Source organism: Gavialis gangeticus, unplaced genomic scaffold (genome assembly GCF_001723915.1).
Source record: "Gavialis gangeticus isolate Ggan-Ray unplaced genomic scaffold, GavGan_comp1, whole genome shotgun sequence".
In the NCBI taxonomy this organism is placed as follows: Eukaryota; Metazoa; Chordata; order Crocodylia; family Gavialidae; genus Gavialis; species Gavialis gangeticus.
In genome coordinates this window covers 14,756,145-14,775,152 of record NW_017728991.1, presented here as the reverse complement: position 1 = coordinate 14,775,152, position 19,008 = coordinate 14,756,145, and the positions used below count along the sequence as shown (strand labels likewise).

The 19,008-nt window shown below is 47.6% G+C and overlaps 2 protein-coding genes and 1 non-coding gene across 3 annotated transcripts in view; 2 read left to right on the top strand and 1 right to left on the bottom strand.

Moving 5' to 3' along the window:
* The window catches only part of ATP5H (ATP synthase, H+ transporting, mitochondrial Fo complex subunit D), a 7,516-nt gene extending 2,961 nt beyond the window's left edge, over window positions 1-4,555 (top strand). Inside the window, exons 3-6 of the mRNA XM_019517989.1 lie at window positions 1,257-1,353; window positions 2,816-2,887; window positions 4,129-4,191; window positions 4,345-4,555. Of these exons, the coding sequence (XP_019373534.1) occupies window positions 1,257-1,353; window positions 2,816-2,887; window positions 4,129-4,191; window positions 4,345-4,476 (364 nt within the window). The 3' untranslated portion in view covers window positions 4,477-4,555. The remainder of the gene's footprint in view (window positions 1-1,256; window positions 1,354-2,815; window positions 2,888-4,128; window positions 4,192-4,344) is intronic.
* Window positions 4,556-9,271: 4,716 nt separating this feature from the next.
* LOC109296051 (5-hydroxytryptamine receptor 3A-like) lies at window positions 9,272-14,898 on the bottom strand. Its single transcript, XM_019515269.1, has 6 exons — window positions 14,889-14,898; window positions 14,522-14,679; window positions 13,349-13,458; window positions 11,976-12,145; window positions 10,607-10,767; window positions 9,272-9,496 (listed from the first exon to the last, which is right to left on the bottom strand). Exons 1-6 carry the CDS (start codon window positions 14,896-14,898, stop codon window positions 9,272-9,274), a joined length of 834 nt encoding a protein of 277 aa, XP_019370814.1.
* A 3,710-nt stretch (window positions 14,899-18,608) lies between these two features.
* TRNAR-UCG lies at window positions 18,609-18,681 on the top strand. The gene has a single exon. It is a non-coding gene; the product is annotated as a tRNA-Arg (tRNA).
* Window positions 18,682-19,008: the final 327 nt, after the last annotated feature.

Genomic DNA, 19,008 nt, shown 5'->3' with positions numbered 1-19,008 from the left:
CTCCCCCTCCCCCTCCCTCTTCCCCGTCCCCCTTCCCCTTCCACCACACCAGACTTACCAGCTGGAGGCAGCTCTCCTTGTTGCCCGAGTACTGCGCTGCGGCTACACACAACACAGGCATTTATCAGCCAAATTATTGGGCCAATATCCAATACAGCCAGTTTTCTTTATATCGGTACCGATCCGATATCAGACCAATGTATCAGTGGACCTCTAAACACCATAAAGAAATCCTCCAATTAGACCATCCAAATAGACTCTAATATATCTTAAGCATGTTAGTAGTAATATTATTTGACCAAGTATATTAGATACAGTTTAATTTATATGAGAGATCTGTGTTGGGTTTCTTCAGATAAATTGTGAAAACAGAGCAGCCTCGTTAATGATCATAAACCAAGGTGGAAGGAAAAGTGGAATGGTAACAAACAACATTCCATAATGGTGAAGGAAGGAGATAAAGAATCCTCCCTTCCAGAAGTGGAACTTTTGCAACACACAAATCCCAGTTAATGGAAACCTTTCAAGGCCACAAGAGAACTTTGTAAACTGGACTGAATCATTTTCAGTGGAACATTTAACTGTATCCAACCAAAGTGTGGCTAGGTGAATATCATTAATAACTGGGTATCTGTGGTTGTACAGTTGAGAAGGTTTTGGGAATGAAGGATCTAAGGAACTGAACAACCACCAGAGCTCAGAGATTCTGGGGCCTGGCTTACATTTCTCTTCCCAGGCATGAGTGTGGCTTTGCTTCCTGTTGCCTGATTCAAATACTAATTTAGCTGGGTTTTTTTTGGTTTCCAATAAAGTGATTTGCTTGAGAAGAAATGGGTGTGCTCTTTCTCTTTGTTCCAGAATCTTGTCCAATCAATCCCCTTTACTCTAGTTTGGGGAGAGAGGGTTTCCCGTTTGCTAGCACTACTGCTTATTATCTCTCTTCAAACCGTTTATCCCAGCATCTCAAAATTCAGGAAAACCAGCACCCCATGAACACTTTCATTGATGACAGGGAAAAGAAGTAGTATTGTAATCACATGCCCATGCCAGGGTGTTTTGGATAGGTAGATAAAATACAACCCTGCTAAATTCTATTTCTTGATTTGATGAATCTTAGAATACTGATAATTAAATGTACCAGATGATATTGCTCATCTGGAGACTGCCATGGGGGTGCAGAAGAACAGTGTATGGAACTGGGAGCTGTCTGGAAATCTATTGGCTGGTTTACTGATTGCTCTGCTCTTGTCTGTCAGGTTGACCTCCCTGCCAGAGAAGCCCCCAGCCATTGATTGGGCATATTACAAGAAGACAATTGCCCTAGCTGGCTTAGTGGATGAATTTGAGAAAAAGGTGAGATTCTTGGATGAGCAGAGGATAAGGCTTGATGCATGGAGTAAAACTGGAAGGGCGTGTGAGACTTTCCTCCAGCTAACTCGTAGCTGCGGTTTTTGGGGGGTATCCTGATTTGGGATGCAGCTGCTTTGCATCACATAGGTGTTGCAAACCTGCTCCGAAGCAGATGGAGTTAACCTCAGGCAGGATAACCCTCTTGAAGCATGAGACTGACATAGCTTCTTCTGTACCCACTATGGGTTTTTCCTTCTACAGCCATAAGTGGTCTGGAAGCAGAGCCTGTGGGGAGGGTTTTCTTGAACCCAGCTGCCTCCTGGTGTCCTATCAGGCTCCCTGAGACCTTCAGTTGTCTGTGTAGTCTAGAGCACTGCTCTGACAGACATTGTGTGCTAGGCTGGTACCAAGAGGAAACATGGTCCCATTGTTTGAATTGGGCTTCTTTCTCCTTGGCCAGAGTCTGGGTTCTGGCGTGTTGGCTTGTCACAGAACTTTACTGTTATAGGTTGCTGGACAAGTGTTGAGTGAGGGTTTGGGTAATAAGTTGACACAATACATTCCTTGAGCTACTCTGTTTAAGGGCAGGAAACCTTTAAAAAAGCACTGCTTGGTGCTTCAAAGCGGCATATGGATTCCCCCTTCCACTTTACTACACCAACAAAGGCTTTGGCCTTCTTATTAATAGGCACTGGATGGAATGTCCCGGCTGACTTGCTCTGGGTTATACCTGAATTGGTATCGGAGTTGGTTGCTCTTCCTTCTGACCTTGCACTTGGTTCACAATGACCCAGTTACCTCTAAATTAGAGGTTGGGACCCTTTTAGAGTAACGGCCCAGGCACTTACAACTTGGACACTGCTGTGGGTTGCAGATCCCCTGCTGTTTCAGTCCCCTCTTTGCTTTTTGCCCCCCTCTGCTTACCAGGTGTCACTGAAAGCTGGAGCCAGTGCTAATGGGAAGTGGCAAATTTGATAGTGAGGGCACAGAGCAAGAGGCTTTAGGTGGCCACTTCAACTTGGCTTCTTTTAAATTGTTGCCCCTGCCCCCCTCCACCAAATCAGACTTTGGGATGTAGGTTGCTAGCTCCTGCTCTAGATTAATTCAGGAACTTTTTTTTTTTTTTTTTTACTGTATAATATGGCTCATGGGGCCAAGTGGGAAGTCTTTGGTGTCTAGAGGGATTATTGTCACTGCATCTGTACAGTGCTGTTCTGAGTCTGGATAACTCCCCTGAGATGATGCCACGGTCACGGTGTGTGGTGTAGAGGCATGCAGTGCTGTTTTGAAACTAGTGTCCATGAATGAATTGGTGACACATGCAGAACGTTTCACTTAAAAGGGTCTGAGGCGTGTTCTTGGGGCAAGGGTAAGAGCACTGGGCTGGCAGAATTCCCAGCTCCAACACAATCTCAAGGCAAAAACATGTAAACCTTTTTCTTTTTTTGTTTGTGTAAATTTTCAGTTCAGTGCACTAAAGATTCCTATGCCAGTGGACACTGAGACGGCCAAGATTGATGCCCAGGAAAAGGCAACGGTGAGTGGTGAGAAGCTACATGTTGACAGCTTTCAGTGGTGCACATGGAGCTGCAGAACAGCTTTGCATTTGGAGTCTCTGTGGACTGCAAATTGTGTTAGGGCAGTTAGGTTGTGACCATCCTTTGTGCCCATACAGGCAGTTTCTGCTGAAGGATGGGACTTTTGTTTATATGTGGCCATGCTGTGGATTTAGGCTCCTGGCATCTAAATAATGGTTCTGTTTCTCAGGCATGACAAAGGCGAATTCAGAGGCAAACAAAGGCCTACTCATTCTGTAGGATCTTACTGGTATAGGCTGCACTTATTGGCATTCAGTAGGCCTGATTGTGGGGCCCTCTTTTTATAATATGGTGTTGGAGTTCTCAGTCCAGGGATGGTATGGATTGCTGCATGCTTGAATCCCTGTTCTACAGATCTGGTCTCCATAATATGGCAAGGGTGGCTGCTGCACAACTCCAAAGAATGTCATCCATATGTCAGTTTGAAGAGTTACTTTTAGTGTGTTTTCTTAGGCAGTCTGCCTGCTCAGGACTGCTGGATTACTAGAGAGATTTAAACTCCCATGTTCAAACAAAGCTGTCAAGCTGGTGTACATCTGATTTCTGTAGAACGTGGCACTGGAGAGTTTTGTAGCCTGAAGTTTGCAGCTGACACTTGTTTGGGAACTTACCTGGCTTCAAACAATCTCCCCATCTCTTTAAAAAAGGGGTAGAATCCACTGCCTAACAAATCAATGCAGTGAAGAACAGTAATTCGCAATCCATCCTCTTTACAGGGTTTAAAACAGTAAAATAATTTGTCTGAGTGCATTGTAGCAATGAATGCCTGTGATCACTAAAATAGGAAGAAGTTAATGAGGGAAAAACAACTAACTTCTCTCTGCGTGTGCATTTCAAAACTTTGTTTGTGGGGCATTTAATTTTCTCTTGTAGTTTATCTTTCCCTGCTGTGCGTCTTTCATGTAGCAAGAGTAGAGAGAGGCATGTAGGGGAGGAAAAAAGTGATTACAACAATGGTGGAGGAAGGGCATGTTATGTGTTCATGGGGTGTTTTGCTATGGTCTATGGGGGAAGGGATGTTAATTGTTACTGATCTTTGAGTTGAGTGTCTTTAATCAAGTATAAAGATGAGTTCTGTTAGGCCTCCCCTGGCACAGGTGAAAGGCTGAGAATCACAGCTCCCTTGTAGGAATCAGTCAGTGGCACTAGCCCACTCATGAAACCTTCTGCTGTCTTTCAGGAAAAAGATGCCATTGCGTATGTGGATGCCTCCAAAGCTCGTGTTGTGGAGTACGAGAAAGAGGTGGGTTTGGGTTTTACTTTGCAAATATCATGTTCATCAAGACAGCCTAGTGCACAACCTTGCTTTGATTTCTGAGTAGGTCTAATGTAGGTCTAGCTTGCTACTGCTTCTTCCAGCTGACTTGAATACTGACTGTCTTGTCTTTCCTTGCAGCTGGAGAGATATCGAAACATGATTCCATTTGAGCTGATGACTTGGGAGGAACTGAATGAAGCTTTCCGTGAAACCAAACTGGACAAGGAGAAGCATCAGTACTGGCCGCACAAGCCCATTACAGATATGTAAACTGCACTGCCAAGTGGGTTATTCACCATTAATATTCAACTCTAGAGCCTGTTAAATAAAGTAACTACAAAGGACTTCAGCAGTCTGTCTTTTGTCCTGTTTTCCAGGGCATGTGAGGGTTTGGGTAGGAGCTCAGAGTTGGTTTTGATTCCTGGAAGGGAGATGAATTACTGAGAAATGAGCAGGAGTCATTCAGGGACATTCTGTGGTCTTCATGGGGCAGGGATACTTGCTGAAGGAGGACGGCTGCTGGAGTATCATGATCACAGGTAGATGCTCTTGGGACTGGGAGAGTCCTAGTCGTGAACCCAGTACCCTCTTCCCATTGTGCTTTGGTTAAACCCAAGGTAGCGTAGGTGATGGGTAATGAGCTTACTAAAGCCAGGGCTGTGTGATGAGCCTGCCATGCATTCTCAAGGATATTCTGCTGCTCTGAGTTGGCTGCTTCCTAATCTTGAAGCAATACAGCTGTGTCCTTGGGGTGCTTTGGATGGGCTAATCAGCCCTATTGAGTGAAAGTACCAATTTGCCTATTCCTAGGCACCTTGCAGATACAATTCTGCTTTAGGAAGGTTGGTTGGAATATTGCTTCTCTGGGATAAGCAACACAATCAACATTCAGCCTTTTAGCAGCTGTGAAAGTGGCTTATAAATATGCAGGTTTAGGGTGAATCTGTTTCACTGCTGACTCTTAAGAAGTGCAGTCTGTTTTGGCGGGACACCGGAACAAGGTAAGTTTACAGTGTAGAGCTGTTTTAAATCCTGCAGTGACACACAGGACTGGTCCACTTTATCTCTTAAGCCCTGACAACCCGGAGGCTTTTGGCACTCATTAAAGCACACTAGCTTTTGTTTTTCATAGCAATGTGAAAATTAACAAGACTATGCCAATTCAGGGGTCTTTTAGGAGCCTTTAAATTGATGACTTCTAGTCAGTAAGCAATTAAATGGAGTACAACTGCATTACAAAGCAGAGGGTGTGGCCAGACCTATGCACTTAACAGAAACAATGTAACCAACGTTGATTATATAACATGCCAGTCCCAAACTTTATGCAGGAAACAAATGACACATTTATTGTTGAACTCTGCAGGATGTCCTGGGGACAATGGAAGGTTTGGAGCGCCACTCTCACTAAAATCAAGCACTGCTGGGAATAAGTTGAAATAAATGTTTAATGGTAATTTTTAATATTAAAATGCAAATAGTATGACTGTTAAGACAACATAGGTAATACATTTCAAAGTGAATAATCAAATGGTCATTAATAACATTTTTTTTTAAAAGATTTGAAAATAAAGGGCTTAATCTTAAATTTATCAAGTCTTAAGTCTTAAAAGCCTCTAACAGGTGGCCAGCTGGTTCCAGGAGGAAGGAGGAGGCTTCTTACTTGTGTTTTAAAAACTAAATAATAATAATAAACTGGCCTTTTTATCTTGGTTCATCTGACCATGGACCATTCAGCAAGAACCATAGTTCAAGGCTGAAGAGCAAAGATTCTGGAGTGAACCTGGATGTTCATACTTGATTACAGGGTACAGTTTCAAAAGACTGTTAAATAAGGTTAAAAACATAAATAAATAGAGACGTACCGGTTATTCCAGTATTAATGTGGTTGACAACATGCAACTCAATTGGAAATGCCTATTTCTTTTAATTGCCTATAGAAGGTGTGTCTGTATCTGTCAGATCTAATTGGTATAAAAATCAATAAATGACTAAGTGACTCTGAGAGGACTTCTCTTAATCTTACTCTTGCCTTCTGAATTTTTGCCCCTCACCTGCTCATTTCCTTTGCCACTTCTTCTCTCACCTCAACTCTAACAAAGCAAGCGCAAGCAGCTGCTATAATATATTGCTAGGAAGCAGGTTAGAGCTTTCTACAGCCTCCATTACGCAGTATGTTTGTAAGTGGAGGGTGTTGTGTTATCCCATGCTCCCTTAGCAAAGGATGGATAACACAAAATCATGGGAGGCACTGCGCTCTGGCAGGGGTGGAAGGTCCTTCTGATCATTTAGCCAAGCAAATGTGCTGGACTGGTGCTCTGGAGGATGCCTGTAATGACCCGGGCATGTTTTTGTTCTAAAAATTATGTGAAGGTGGTGGAAAACCAAGCAGGAGATGCCCCAGCAGAGAGGGGCTTATAAAAAAGTGCTGGGGTTTCCTTGGTAATAGCTGGAGCCATTACCACCTTTTGTTATAGACCTGGACCATCTAGAAATCCCATTAGTGCCTTTTAGTATTAATAGACAAGTGCTTCAGTGGTCTACAAAAGGAGTCAGGTTCATAATGTATGTTTGCTTATAAAAAAGGCTCCAGGTGATGGAGCTACTATCTGGGATTTCTGTACCTTTCCCTTTGATGATCTCCCCCCGTCCCCCCAAGCAAGAGTGCAGTTCAGTCCCCTTTTGACGTAAATGAGTCCCTGCTTGGGCATGACCTTAACAGAGAAGCATGGATCAAGCTGAACAAATGGATCTAGATACAGATGCTTCAAAACCAACACTTTACAAGAGGAATATCTTGGACGGCTCCCTGTGTGGGTGTGGTGTCCAGCAAACAGCACAGCACTTAATCAAAAGCCGTAATCTTTACAAATGCTCAGGCAGGGCAGATAGAGTCTGGACATTGAGCAATAATACCAGAGAGTGGCTCATAGATTTGGAAGTTGATATCTGGCGCTATACGGAAGAGAGATTTCCAGCAGCTCCCCTGTGAGCTGTGATATCATCTAGCCAGCTTCATGATGAGGTCTAACTTCTGTAACTCGTTTGTCTAGGGGATGCCCTGCTCTTATATGCTGCTTTGGCAAGCTTGCAAGAACAAGGTAATTGTCCTGAAGACTTTCTGGTCTACTTCGGACAATATAGTTCACAGCTTAGCAATTCAAGCACAAAAAAGGAGGAAGAGCTCTCAGGCAGGTTGTAGCAAAGACGATTAAGGACTAGCTCTGTAAGAAGACTGGAAGAGGCAGCTGGCCCATAGCTAACTGTTCCATTTTACCACAATGTAAGTTAAATGCAGCAGCGATAAGAGCAAGTGCCCATAGAGAAACAGCTTCTCCAAAAGTAGCAGAGCCCACTCACACTCCCGAGGTGTTGCTTCGTTCCCTGTTCGCTGCTCAGGCCGAGTTCTCCCTGCAAGCATGGGTACTTCTGTATCTTCCTTCCCAAGTGGCTCAGTGGCCTTGCTATCCGCTTCCTCCGGAGTCTCTGCAGTCGGGAAATCTGCAATAAACAAAATACCAGCCGATACTTTGGGGGCAGGAGAAAGCATAGACAAGCGGACACCAGTGTATTATGTAGCATCTCTCAACCAGGATGTCGTGTTGGAAGCCTACATTTTCTCTCTGTGGGTTCACCTAAGGAGAGGGTTGTAAATCTTCGGAGCTTTTTTTTTTAAATTTCATTCCTCCAAGAGGGAAGATCATTTGTTATTGCAGCTGGGATCCAAATTTGCTCATCTTGTCAGTCACCTACACGGGCAGAGTTTTAATTCTCTGTCCTCGGCAAACTTTTTAAGTTAAGCAAATATGGTGAATGTGGTCAGTTTAAAATGAATTCCCAAACTACTGGCATCAATTCCTGTGTAGAGGTTTCGGCTCCAATGCCAGGAGTCCTTGCAGTTGCTTTTCTGGCTGTAACATGATAGCATTTGAAAACTGCATTGGATGGAAAAGTCCTCAAAGCTTTGGGATCTAGGTTTTTCTGGGCAACACACTACTGGTCTGTGGGAAAGCTGGGCTAAAATCATAGAAAGTTAGGGTTGGAAGGGACCTCAGGAGATCACATCTAGTCCAACCCCCTGCTCAAAGCAGGACCACCCCCAACTAGATCATCCCAGTCAAGGTTTTGTCTAGCTGGGTCTTAAAAACCTTAAAAATCAGGGCACCCGTTTGGTGCAGCAGGCAGTTGCAATGCTCTGCCCTCTGCTACAGTTTGTGACTTGTAGGCAACAGTTTCTTAGAGGGTTGCAGACTTGTAGACCAAGACCTGTGCAACATCCACCCCAAATGCAAATGCAGACCTAGCTTGCGTGGAATGACAACTCTGCCTAGAGAAGCAATTAAGTGTTCAGCCTCCTGTGCACACATATATTGCCTGTAACTATATTGGATTAGGGTGTATACATTTTACTGCCACCTCGAGGAGCCAGGTACTTGAAGGCTGTGGGTGTGAGTTTTCTGTGATCAACTGGGTTGTAAAAAATGGAGTGAAGTTTTGAGCCTGCTGGTATGATTTTTGTTTTACCTTCCTCCAGCAGCCCGGGGGCTCCTAAATGAAGGGACTCCTGGATATGCAGCATCCAAGTGGAGTAACCCAGCTCTGCCTGTGTGGAAGTTTCTGGATATTTTACCTGTCCTGGAGCATGTGAGAAGCCTCATGACCTTGACTAAAGCGAGCGGAGGGTTTCTCTCCTTCAGCTGCATCAACAGGCAGGTCTCTAAGGTGCCTATTATCATCAGCACAAAGGCGCCTCCGAAAAACATCACTGAAACACAGAAGAATGCAAGGCTGGATGTATTGGATAAATGCTTTGCCTTTTTTTCTCTGCACCCATACTTCTATCTATGTTCAGCTGCCTTACAGAAAAACAGCACAACAAAATGGGGAACCAAGCCAGAAACAGCTTTTGAGCAGGGGACTCTTGCATCAAGGCTCCAGCGGCCCGACTAGGCACTTCTGGAGTTACTGCCTACTGTGAAGTAGACACGGTTGGGGTCTGGTTCCTACGATTCCCCTTTCTTCCCCACAGTTTGTGCAGGGTTTATACGTAACCCGAGCTCTACTTTGTTTAAAAACAGGTACCTATTATGGGCAGGCTCTCGGAAGAAGTTGGAAGAATGTCATTAAGAATCACAGCTAACATGGAAATCCCCAGGATGAGTGAGATCTGGAAGCCGATCTTTTCTCCGTGAGAACTGGGCCCGAAAAGGAGAGCCATATCCAACAGGTACAGCATGCACGTAGGGAGGATCAGGTTCACAACGTAGTAAAGGGGTTGTCGCTGCATGAATATCTGTTGGAGAGGAGGAATACAATCCAGGTGAGAAGGGAATGGGGGGTTTCGTGCGAGACGGGGCTTTCCAGCTGTGGTCAGGGGCTGGGGTACCTGAAGGAGGGAATAGGCAAGGCTACGTCTTTCTGCCCTCTGTCTGCTTTCTTGTGCCTTTTGAGTGCTCCCAAATGAATTCCTGTCACCATATGCCCTCAGTTTCTTCCTTGTTGATCTTCATGATCTACTTTGTCTACACTTTAACCCCAACTCCTGTTCCCCTGCTCCACCGGCTAATTCCTCCCCACCCTCCCTTCTCATTCCCTTCCTTTGGGGTTGCTCCTATGTTCTACCTATTTTTACTGTTTGCTTATGGTTTCCTCCATCCCCACATATGCCAATGAAACACTATGCCATTGCCGATTAGTTGCTAGGGTAATCCAAAGACTTGCAAGCACAGTCTCCTTGCAACATAGCCACTGACAGTATAACCATAAGGCCCATCTCTTTCTGAAGATCTGCCTTCCACCCCATTAACTCCAGCAGTGTGAAGAACTGGGGTTGTGGCAGGGCCCCTGGCTCCTTGAGTTGCTTTGTGAGCCTGCTCTCACAGCTGCCATCTCCCATTTACATGGGAGTTGCTTATTTCCTCCCTAAGATCTTTGCAGAATTGATGATGCCCAAGAAAAAAAAAGTGGCTTGCATGATCTGCAAAGCTCTAGAGTCGGGCTGGAGCATAAGAGGCACCTATGGTGGAAGTCTACCGAAGTGACAAGGTTTGCGATGCCCCGGTTAGGTGTAGGCAACTTTGAATTGCTAGCAGATTCTTCTATTTTTAGTTTTTCAACTCTTGCACAATTGCGGAGACAGGGGTACTAACTCTTGGGCTCAAGAGACTACAACTTCTCTCCCACACATACAAAAACATATCATTAAAATATCCAAAGCTGCTTGATCAAACTCGCTGCTTGGTAGGGGAATGTGTTATTTAGTTTCACAGAAAGACGAGCACTTTGCTGTTGACTACATTGTGCTCAGCTCACGTTTTTGGCTTTGGGACATGGCAGGGTTCGTGCGCTAAAGGATCAGTTCTACAAAGCGGATATAACAACGGCATGTGAAATAAAGTGGCACCTCATAAACGATCACACCAAACGTCTCTTCCCGCTCGATGACTTTGTGTTCTCTTATCTTTATGTTCAGAGGCTTCCATTCTCCGTCGGTCTGGAAATAAAGCTGGCTCTTACTATTTAGGTCCTCCTCCGTCTGACCGGGGTTGATTATAATGTCTCTTACTGTTTGTGGAAAGAAAGTGAAGACAAGGTGTTTCAAAGCGGTTTCCCTTCTTGGTGCTAGAGAGGTTGGATCAGTCCCCCATCTTCAGAACAAGAAAAGAGAGAGACTCCCACAGAGCAAATGAGCCGAGTGGTACTGGGTACTTAGGTGAATACTGGGCTTGGGTCTCACCTAAGGGTAAATTAGGAGTGGCCTTCCTGGAAGATGTGCTTTAGCCAAGCACAAGGTCTTGTGTTCAGCCCAGATCTTACTGGGTGAAACATTGGCCTGTGATGCACAAAAGCCGAGACCGATGCTCTCGGCTGGTCTTCAACTCTATGAATATCATGAAACGTTTTTCACTGTTCATGAAACCAAATGATTTTTTCAACTGAACCTGAATTCAGAGAATACGTCTTGTTAAACAAAAACCTGTGGTAGGCAAGCAAGGATCGGTGGCTCTAAAAATCATTACCGCCCTTTTTTCTATGACAACTTTGGGATTAAAAAAAAAAGACAAGCAGCAGTCCCAAACCGGATCTGGAAGTTTCCCCTGAATCTTGGTCCCCTTCGGCAACCCCCGCTGCTGTAAACTGTCCTGCTGGGCACAGAGTCACACCTCTGCTGTTCCAGGCTTCATCTGGTCCCTGTGATTCTGCGTTACATTGTAAAGACCAAACCCGGTGTTGTTAGCCAGTTGACTAAGTAGGACTACTCCTAGGAATAAGATTGTATGGGAGCAAATCTTCATTCCTTCCAGAGATGGGTCCGTGGGATATTCCTATGGGAACCATCATGTTATCGCCCAGCTGGTGGGGCCAACCTTTTTGGCAGGCACACCACAAGTTGGCCCCACAGCCTCCCCAAGTGCCACTCCAATCCCACACTTCTTCCTGATCTGCTGCTCTATTTTCTGCTCCCTAATCTGTGCCCCCTGCCTGATCCACCTTCTGCTTCCAGCCCCAGCTGCTGCTGCGCCGTCTGTCCCCTCCCCGATCCGCCCCGTGCCACACAAAGAGGCTGCCCGTGCCACTTACGGCACCCTTGCCACAGATTGGCCACCCCTGTTAAGGCCCATTTCCCCCTTATTTCACATCATCTTCTCTTTTAAAGGGACAATGTTGATAAAGAGACACATTGCAATTGTCCATAACCTGGCTCCGGTGATGGCCAGCAAGTACAGGCCAGCTCATAAAAACCAGAAAGCAAGGATGGTTTGTAAGATTACCTGTGTACATGAATGTGGTTATGCTGATGTTGCAGGTCTGAGCATCAAATGGGAATTTGTGGATTTTCAAGCTGCACGTTATCGTGACCTGGTGGGGCTGCCTGGTCCTAACAATCCCGTTGTGAGTGATGGATAGATAGGGTATGATGCTTGATTTCTCTTTATCCACTCTGAAGAAATCAATGATTCAGCAACAACCAAGATGAAAACCACATGATGCCTCTGGCAAAGCCAAGATGGTTCATTTGCAAATTCACTGTTTGGTTCCCTTGGGAGGGTCAGTGTATTTTACTAAAAGGTTTGAGCAGGGAGGGGGAAGCGATGGGCAGGAACAATGAGAGATTTAAAACATAACCCCCCCCCCCCCTCCCCAATTTCGTTTTTTGGGGGGGGGGGGGGAAAGGGGGGGGAAAAAAATAAAGGAAAATTAAAAACACCCCCCCCCCCCCCCTCCCCAATTTCGTTTTTTGGGGGGGGGGGGGGAAAGGGGGGGGAAAAAAATAAAGGAAAATTAAAAACACCCCCCCCCCCCCCCTCCCCAATTTCGTTTTTTGGGGGGGGGGGGGGAAAGGGGGGGGAAAAAAATAAAGGAAAATTAAAAACACCCCCCCCCCCCCCCAACAAACAGCAATTGGGAGACGGGGTGGAGAAGACAAGGGAGGCGGTGGAAGAGGGAAAAAGCAGCAGGTGTAGACTGTCTGGGACTGGGAAGCATCTCTGAACACCAACTTGAAAAGCAGCCAAATCAACGCAGCTCATTGCTACGCAAATTGTTTTCTCCTTTCCGCTACTTTGGTTTATGAGACAGCGAAGAGACTTGGAGACCTGTGAACCGCATGCCCCATTGGGACCAGGTCTGTTGGCCTGATCCCCGTGTGACAGTGGCTTTCTGGTGCAATTCAGTTTGTGTCAGTTGAACTGCTCCCGATTTCCACCACCGGCAGGGCAGAATCAGGCCCTGCGTCTTTGATTTTCGTTTCTGATTAAAGATTTGTTAACCATTATGGGACCATGCCAAGTATCCTCCTGACATATTAGGCTTCTCCTTGACTACTATAATGAACCGCGACAACACGTGCTGCTAGAGGCTCTCTCCTTTGACTAGCCTCCTAATGCTTACTCTATAGCTTGCATTTGCTCCCTCAGAGACTGGCGGGTATCCCGCTGGCTTCTATGTTTAGCTAGGCAGGCATTTTCTCACTAGGTCACCAAATCGGGTTTGATTTTTAGTTCTTCCCCCTGTCCCTGCAGCCTGCGAAACCTTTTATTATCACTGGGCTTAGCTGGACCCATAGTCTGCAGTCGTGCCATCAATGTGTCTTTTTGGGTTCCTCTTAAGGAAGCACATCTGAGTAAACCGAGGAGGATCTTACTGTTCAAAAATGAAGATATGTGGGGACCAGAACGTATCCTCTGGCAGAATGATTTTGGAGATGCCGCAGAAATCCTGGGGTTTCCAGGTCACCAAGGCATTCTTCCACCTCTAGGGGAGAGGAAAGCCAGAGAAAAGAACTGATTTCTGGACTTACCGTACCTGGGCGATGGCTTATTTTGCAGATAAAATCTCTAGTGGAATCTTACCAAGGTCAGTAAGAAATAAAAAGTGACAGTCTGCAGTTTTTCAGCCTAGAGAAACAAAATGAGGAGGAAGTTTAGCAGCGTTTCAGTAGCAAATGTTTGCCTGGAGCTTGGAGGTTGTCCAGTGACCGTCTTGCACCACCGGCGTTACAAATAACAGAGAATCAGATCAGGACAATAACATGCACCTTGGCCCTTAAACCAGGAGGGTAAGAGTCACTGGCTGAACGAAGTAGGTGCCCAACAGACTTGATTTGTGCTGGGAGGTGATCCAGAGCAGTAAACCAGGGGTGGGGCAAGAGCAACACAACTCAAGGAAACAGTGTGCGGGGTCTGATTGGGAGCCACAAGACAAACCAGCCCCGCAAGCCCATGTCGGCTGCACCGCTAGCTAAGGCTGTGGGCCCCTTCACCCAGGCTAAGCAGAGGCTACAGTCTCTCCCATAAAAGACTTCCCTTTACAGGAAAAATGCGGAGGTAAACGCAGCTGAAATCCCAACCCTATGCCCTGGCTGCTTTACAGTTGCCTTGCTTTGCCCGAGCAAAGCAAACCTGACTAAACCGTGTCATTAAAAACCGGGCTGAAGACTGTTTTGCGTTGCCAAGCCTGTACAAATGAATGAGGCTCTAGGCTTGGATGTGGTAGAGGCTATTTAATGTGCCTGAAGATTTTAAGCAAGCCTCCTTTTCTGCGTGGACCGGACACCTGGTTTTAGACCTGGGCTCCTCCAGCAAACACGGCTCTTCCACACAGCTGCAAAGCCAGAGAAGAAAAGCTCAGGGCACAATTTTGCTCCAGCACACATCCATTTCATGCCTGTACCTTCCACAGAGATACTCCTGATTTGCAGTTGTATAAATGACAAAAAGAAGCAGGCTCTTTCAGATCATCCGCTGCCTCGGTGGTTCCAGCCCCTAGGGTTTCCCCACCATAAAGGGTCACAATAGGAAGAGGTTTCTTTGCTTACCACCGCGAGAATGGAAACCAGGGAAAAATCCATCTTCAGTTCCAGGGGATCTTCCCAGTTCTTCTTGGGTATTGTATAGAGGAGGTGTTTATTGTAAGAAGGGAAATTCAGGTATTTAACAACATCGTAGTACGTGCAGTTTTGCTCCGCAGCCGTCCCTGTGAGAATCAAACAAAGAGATGGTTACATCCAAACCCAAACCCCTCAAGTCAGGAAAGACTCGGCAGGTAGACTTACAGCAAAGGGTGACGGGCTGGGATCTGTAAATGGTAGAAAAACCACCAGTGGACCTAGGTTCCCTTGCACATCATTAGTGACAGTGTCGACCTTAATCCTTCTACTACAGAATAACTCAGCTTTAACTTACCACTTGCCATGGACAAAGTAAGAATAGCTATAAAGGTTTCCCACATCTTCCCCCTTTCCCTAACACATCAGCCCAATGGCACCGTTGATGTTACAGCTCATTTTGAGTGGATACAGGAGGATGCGTGGCTGCTGATTTGATATTTATCTGTGAAAGGAGGAAGTTTGTGTAATTGAAGGCTTAATTTTTTTTATGAAGAATTAATTGATAATGGATTTGCAATCAGCTGGCTCTTGGGATCAAACTTGATTAATGTTACAGTAAGCATAATTTGATTTGATGATGGAATTTATTTTAAAAACAAGTTGTGGAGATAATGAGGGAAGGGTCAGCTCCACTAAAAGGAAATGCTAAAAGCTTTAGCTACTGAGAGCCCAAATTTCGGGTCTAATCATGGGCATGCTTATGCAGAGTTTAGACCGAGATGCAGTATATGAAGGACAAGATTTTTCCCTGACCTCATCCCCATAACTAGGATGCTTGGGGAAGGGGGAATGAGTGCCCCAGTTGGAGAATGTCTCAGTTTTCTAAAGCGTTCAGCCTTTTGTATGTTCACTCCATCCCCATCTTTCTGCCTGGTGGATCTAACATTATGCAGATCAGTGTTTCTCAACCTTTTAAGTAGCAAGTACCCCCTAACTTCTGAAAAGTTGAATAAGTACCCCAACGCTCAACTTTCCAGGGGATTTTATCTTTATAAACTAGTGTGTGCCATATGTTGGAAGAACGGCTGTGTATATAAGGCCGTGATATGACAGATGTCTGATCTGGTGTGGGTAGGGTTGCCACCTTTTACGCCGGGGGTGCCCAACTCAAGTATGTACCTGGGCTAGAGGTGATGTTGGCCAAAGCTAGGAGGGCTGAACCCAGTCCCGTGCAAAGTGTGGCACGCCAAATTATTACTGGGGAGTTTAAAGCGCTGCACAGCGTGCTGTGCACCAAATTTTTTGCCATAGGTTTGAGTGGAGGAAGGGGCTAGAGGGAGAGGAGAAGGGGGCAAGAGAGAGGGAGTATTGGGGTACCCATGTCCCCCCTGCCTGTGTCTCGCATACCCCTAGGGGTGCGCATACCACAGGTTGAGAAACTATGATGTAGATGACTCCATGCTCTCCCTCTTCTCGCTCCAGTCAGGCCATACTGCAGGGAGGCAATAACATCCCACACAACCGTCTTTCCTACTCTTACTATAGTAGGCAAAAATCCTTGTGTGTTTTCTTCATTTCCTCTTAGGACATTTCTTCAATTATAAAAATACTAATAACCAAAAGAAGCACTTCTACTCCCTACACTCTCTCCTGTGGTTGGGCTCCTTAAAATGGATAGGAGCTGGAAGGTGACAGGCAGGAAGGGATGGATCCCGATCAAAGGTGGATGGTTCATTGCATCCCGATGGGACCTGCTTTAATTTTATACATCAAATAGGCCTGATGGGATCTGATAGGCAGCACCTGGAGAAGGAGGGAGCAGCAGAGACCTCCTGAGAGTCGCTTGGAGAAATCTGCTGGTCCGAGCACGTGGGTAGAAGGCTTGTGTGGATGCCTAAAGGTAGAGGACAAGAACGAGCTCAGACAGGGCAGGTGGAGGCCTTGAGCAAGAGGGGCTGATTGAATGAGAAGGAGCTCAGCAGGGCTAGGGCTTGCAGGAGAGATGAAACACTGCACTGGCGACCTTGCATGGGGAGGATGGATCCCTCTTGCAGAAGCACTCCTGTGAATGGGTGAAGGGGGGTGGTTTTTTTGTGCACTGCTGGTGGTTGTTGACCCCGGGATTGAAGGGAGCATGGTAATTCCAAGGTGCATGGATGGCTCCGAGAGCTGTTGGGTCCGAACCTGTCCTGCTGCAAGAGGTGATGAGTGCATGGCTGTGTGATGTCTTCGAGGGACCTGCTGATGTTTGGGCTGGTATTACTTACGCCTGGAAGGAGGGCTTGAGCTGGCCTCGCAGAACAGCCATTCTGTTCTCCTGTGTGCGGTGGGAAGGGGAAGGTAGTGATCAGCTCGACTTCTGGAGAAGATGGGCAACCCCGTCAGTCCTGGGCTGGGGAAATGGAGGCAGGACTCACTTTTGTTGTGAGCGCTGGCTTCAGGAGGACACTTGTGAGTCCTCTTATGAGAGGTGATTTGGTTTCCGCCCTGAGCCTATCTAGGTCAATGCAGTTATATTGTGGGTGTTTTAGCCAGTGCATCCTGTCTGTCAGACAGCCTGCACAGGCCTGGTGTCATCAGTCACCTGGCAGTCATGGCTCTTGCGCATCAAGTCGCCCGTCGATTCTGGTAGCCCGTCTCACAGAGCAGAGCGCCTCCGGCAGTGCTTCCCCCTCCCTCGGCTCTGATCTGCGTCCCGCGGAAGCGCCATCTGAGCTCCTGCTGCGAGGTCTGCAGTCTGTCCCACGGCCTTAGAGTGGCTGCTCTTCAAGCTGCAGGAGTGTCTTTGCTAGGGCAACTTGGCTGGGGTAGCTGAAGCTTCTTTCCTGGTAAGAAAATTACCTGGCCTTCAGTGCTGAGAGCTGATCCCCCTCTTGTATCTGCCATTCATCACCTCTTTCTGTAATGCATAGGACAGAGCCCCGGCATCTCCCTGCTTTCACTGTGCAGCTCCTCGGCTTTGGGTGCAAGGGCCCTGCCAGCCCAGTCCTCTGCCTCAGGTGCCCAAACAGCATTCATTTAGGACACCACAAAGCCAACATCTCCGTGATTAGGCCATGAAACGCAAACCTTCCTAAACCAAAAAAGGGTGGAACAAGAGCTCTGGGGTGTTAGGAGCCTTTTCTGACGGGCAGGTCGACTGCCTCCAACCCACTGGTTGATGTAGGAGAGCCTTCACTGCCCTTTCAAGTGTGTCGCCTGGCAAACGCAGCTGGCTCCCACGCATGCCCCACTAGGACTGTAATGGGGATATCTAGTGGTGCCAGAGTCTGGGGTCCTTGCTCCCTTCTCCCTTGTTTTGCACAGGGAGAGGTGGGAGCTCTCAGTGAGGTCTCCGCAGTTGTAGCCTGCTGTTACGCCCATCTTGGAAGAGCTCCCAGGCAGGGTGGGGGCGAGTGGGGACCTGGATCCACCCTGCAAGGTCCATGCCGCTGGTCTGCCTGGCTCTCCCAAGTGGCGCAGCTGCAGTCGGGCAGGGAGCCAGGGCAAGGGAAGCATCTGTGCTTGGGCTCGTCCCCACCTGGGGTGCAGAGGTGTCCCTAGCTGGTCCCGCAAAGCACCTGCTCTACAGGAAAGCTATCTGGACTCTAGTTCTGCCTTGAAACCCCCAGGCATCACTGCTCTGCCCCACGGCACTACCCCAACCGGTCCGTCGGCACGCATGTCGCGGGCAGAGGTCTGCCCAAGGTCAGATGGCCGTTGGCGAGTGTGCTCCAGGCAAGGGAGCCATGCAGCCAGCGTGGCAGGAGTTAAGCTCAGCCCAGGAGAAGGGCATGCCCCCCCCCCCAAGCCTCCCTGGGGTGGGTTGGATTTAAAAGCCTCCAGTTGCTGGTGCGCCAGGGCTGCATGCAGTGGGTGTGCCAGGATCCCCTGGGCAGCAACAGGCTTCCCCTCCCTCCGGCTGCGGGGGGCTCCCTCGGGGCTGCCGCTCAGCTTTGCTCGGATCTGCTTCCCCGGAGGGAGCGGGGCTGGTTTGGGAGCGGGGCTGGCAGGCATCGGCCCTGGGCAGTGGCAGGGATCCGGGCCGGGGCAGGGATGCGGTTTCTGCAGCCTCCGCTACTGTCCCTGTATCCCTGACCGCGTGGCCTAATGGATAAGGCGTCTGACTTCGGATCAGAAGATTGAGGGTTCGAGTCCCTTCGTGGTCGGCAGCTCTTTTGCCTCCATCGATTGTCGTGGAGCCGGGCTCTGCGCCCCTGTCATCCGCTGCGGGGCTGGAAGCCGCTTTCCTACAGCCTGGCCCTTCCCAAGGTGCTGGTAGCCAGACCCCCACCTGCTCTGGGACGCTAGCACACCCCAGCCAGGCTCTGCAGAAGAGAGGAGCGGGCATGATCAGCTCCCCCCTTGCATTGCAGCAGATTGAGAAATCTCATCCTTGTGCCCACGGCTGCAGAGTTGCGGAGGGTTACTGGGGCTGGCGAGGGGAAGTGGGGTTCACAAGGTCTATGTGAAAAAAGGAATCTAATTAAAATAAT